Source organism: Parus major, chromosome 28 (genome assembly GCF_001522545.3).
Source record: "Parus major isolate Abel chromosome 28, Parus_major1.1, whole genome shotgun sequence".
NCBI classification, from domain to species: domain Eukaryota; kingdom Metazoa; phylum Chordata; class Aves; order Passeriformes; family Paridae; genus Parus; species Parus major.
The window spans coordinates 4,261,644-4,265,066 of NC_031797.1; the positions used below are offsets into that span (position 1 = coordinate 4,261,644).

The 3,423-nt window shown below is 63.0% G+C and overlaps 1 protein-coding gene across 2 annotated transcripts in view; it reads right to left on the bottom strand.

Annotated features, from left to right (window-relative positions):
• Window positions 1-216: 216 nt before the first annotated feature.
• Window positions 217-3,423, bottom strand: part of CTXN1 (cortexin 1) — a 9,056-nt gene continuing 5,849 nt past the window's right edge. Inside the window, exons 2-3 of one of the 2 annotated variants that reach the window (XM_015651716.2) lie at window positions 1,975-2,092; window positions 217-1,419 (exon numbers count right to left, since the gene is read on the bottom strand). In XM_015651716.2, the coding sequence (XP_015507202.1) occupies window positions 1,030-1,284 (255 nt within the window). In that variant the 5' untranslated portion in view covers window positions 1,285-1,419; window positions 1,975-2,092 and the 3' untranslated portion in view covers window positions 217-1,029. The remainder of the gene's footprint in view (window positions 1,420-1,974; window positions 2,093-3,423) is intronic. The other variant, XM_015651715.2, reaches the window with a different exon arrangement.

The following is a 3,423-nucleotide window of genomic DNA, read 5'->3' on the forward strand; positions in this document are numbered from 1 at the left end:
GGGAAATGTCCCGGGAGCAGCTCCGAGGTGCCAGTGGGATTTGTGTCCGTGCTGGGACAGGACGAGGCCGGGCTGTGTCCCCGTGGTCACTCCTCAGCTCCTGGCAGTGCCTCCTCCTCCTCCTCGCTGTCGCAGGCGGGGCAGGGGCGGCCCCCAGGATTTGGGGGGCTCCGGTTCCTGTCCCGGGACGCGTCAAAGAGCGGAGCAGGAGCCGGCTGGGGTTGGCACGGTGCGGCTTTATTTCCATGGAGGGGTCGAGGTTCTCCCCCGGGGCTCAAATCCCTTCCTACAAATCCTCCCGCTGCCCTCCACGGGCTTTGGGACCCCCCGCTCGCCCCCCGGCCCCTTCCGGAGCCCTCGGGGAGCCAGGGAAGGGCCGGACACCCCCGGACACAGCGAGGCCACCCCGGCAGGGTCTGGGATGCCCGCGGGAGCTGCCGAGGAGCCTCTCCCGGGTGTTTTGTGGGGCCCGAGATCCGCGCTGGGGTCCCCAGGAGCGCCCCTGGCTCAGCCCGGCAGGGCCCGGGGGAAGGGGCAGCGCTCGGGGGGCTCCAGCCGCCGCTCCCGCTCGGGGGGCTCGGGACGGGCACACACGAGGAACGAAGCCGGCACTCGGCTGTGAGGAACCCCAGACGGACAGAGCTCAGCTACAGACACACACACACACACACACTGCAGCACGGGCAGCACTCCCGGGGGGTGCGGGGGGCAGGAGGGCTCCGAGGGGTCAAAGCTCGGCTCCGGCACCGGGCAGAGCCCGGCCCAGGGGCCCCGCGGGCCGAGGGCAGGTCCCGCCATGCCCCGTCCCGGCCCCTCCTGCCCCTCGCGGTGCCCGGGGGCACGGGGGGCAGCGGGGAGCCCGAGCCTGGCCGGGCCCCGTTCCCCAGCGCCCCGCCAAGAGAACTGAGAAGTGCTTAGAAAAGAGAGAAACGCCTAGAAAACCTCCCCCGGGCCCGGCCCCGCGCCCGGAGCATCCCCGCGGGGCCGCACCGGGGGCGGGCGGGGCTCGGGCTCGCCCCGTGGCCACCTTCACACCAGGGCGTAATCGAACTGGCCCCGCTCCAAGCCCTCCTTGTGGTCCGTCCAGGAGGACGCGGGCATGCGGCTGTAGGGGTCCAGCAGGATGCGGAAGCAGCGCACCATCAGCATCACCAGGAACACCAGCAGGAAGATGACGAAGGCGAAGACAGTTTTCTGCTCGGCATCCATGCCCGCGGAGCCCGCGGGGTGCTCCACCAGGGATGGCGAGAGCAGTTCATAATCCATGGTGGATGCATCATTCATGGCAGAGGCCGGGGGCTCCAGGGCACGGCGCCTTCGGGGCGGCCAACCTCAGCCTCCCGCTGTGCCCGGCACCTGGAAAAGCGCCTATTCCATGGCCAACCCCTCGGGATCGGCTCCTGGCCCGGCCCAGAGCTCCTGGAGGGAGAAGCAGAGAGGGTGAGGGAGGGAGAATTGGCCACGGGGAAAGCAGGGATGGTGAGGGAGGAGGAATCGTGTGTGGGGGAGGCAGAGACGGTGAGGGAGCTGGAATTGGACGTGGAAAAACAGATGGTGAAGGAGAAGGAGCTGGATGTGGGGAAAGCAGAGATGGCTGGGGAGGAGGAACCGGCCACGAGACGCAGCAAGAGGAGCAGGGAAGGGCGGGGAGGTTCACAGGGAATTCTGGAGTTTCTGGCAAGCTCAGGAAGCCACAAGGGTGGGCAGGTCCGGGGGCTGGGCCAGAGGCTGCTCCTCCGACCAGAAATCCCCGGCAATCCCTGGAGACGCCCGGGGCGGTGCTGAGGGACCCTTTGGAATCCCAAATCCCAGATAATTCCCAGCAAAAAGGAGCTGTGGGAGCAGAGGGGCTGCTCAGGGCTCCTGACCCGGGGCTGTGCCGAGATGGACACCAGGACAGGGAGGGTCATTCCTGCCGGGAATTCGCGTCCAGCGGCCGCCTCGGAGCAGAGGGAGCGGAACGGGAGCACCCACCTGGCTGCGGCTGCGTGGGGACAGGAGCAGGGACAGCAGCAGGGACAGCAGCAGGGCCAGGCTGTGCCCACACGGCCCCGTCACCGAGGGAGCCTCGCCGGGGTCCGGCTGTCCAGGGCTTTGGAGAGAACAGGGACAGGGTTAGAGGGGCTGGGGACACTGCAGGGAGAAATTCCCGGGACACCTCTGCAATTCCCAGCGGCTCNCAATTCCCGGGATCAGAGGTGCTCATTCCCACGGAACTGCCTCATCCCGAGGTGCCCGCGGCTCCCGGGAGCTGCTGCTGGTTCCTGGCCGGCGTTCTGCACTGTATCCATCCACCCTCCCGTATTTATGGAAAACCACCAAGGGAATGCTCGCTCGGTGTTGTCAGGAGTGCATTTTCCTGTAGCTTTACAATTTTTTGGCGGGGTGGGAATTTCTCCTGGTTGGCTGGCGCCCAGGGGTGGGGGATGTGTGTGTTTACTGTATCGGGGCTCCAGGCAAACTTGAAAACTCTTCAAAGCAGCTCCAGACTCTGGATTTTACAAGAGTCCCAGAGCTTGTGACAGGATGGGTGGCCTGATGTTTGGGATTGGTTTTTTTTTGGTTTTTTTTTTATTATTATTTTTGGTTTGTTTTTTTTCCAACAGGTGCTTTTTTTAAAAAAAAAAAAACCAAAATCCAAAAAGTATTAATAATAATAATAATAATAATAAATTAGCAGAGCTGGGTTTGTGTGTGTGTGTTGAGCCAAAGTCTCAAAGCTCAAGATTTCCTCTCCTCCTCTCTGGTGTGGTGTTTTGGTTTGATTTTTTTTTTTATTATTTTTTTTTTATATTGCCATTTCTTGCTGGTTGGTTTATTTGGGGGGAAGTGTTGAAACCCCAAACCTGTGCCCCTTGTCCCGCACAGAGAGGTGGCTCTTTGTGGAATTCCTTTTTTGTATCAGAAGCAACGGCAACAATAAAATTATTTTGGGTTAAGTGGGGCTGTGTTTTTGTGTGGGGACAGATGGGGGGGACAGGACCCACCCAGCTCCAGCCTGGAGCTTCCATGGAGACAGAATTGGGATTGTCCAGCCTGGAGAAGCTCCAGGGAGAGCTCAGAACCCTCCAGGGCCTGAGGGAGCTCCAGGAGAGCTGGAGAGGGGCTGGGGACCAGGGACGGAGGGACAGGACACAGGGGATGGCTCCAAACTGGAACAGGGGGATTTGGGTGGGATATTGGGAAGGGATTCCTGGCTGGGAGGGGCTGGGATGGAATTCCCGGAGAAGCCGTGGATCCCAGGCCGGGCTGGGACAGCGGGGGTGGCCCTGCCATGGCAGGGGGGCACTGCAGGGGCTTGGCCGGGTCGGGCCGGTGGAGTCCGGCACGGACGCTCCTTCCAGGCCGATATTCCCGGTTTTTGGAAGCTCCTCCCGGCTCCCGGCGCAGACGGAGCCCGGTGCCAGCAGAGGGCGGGCGGGA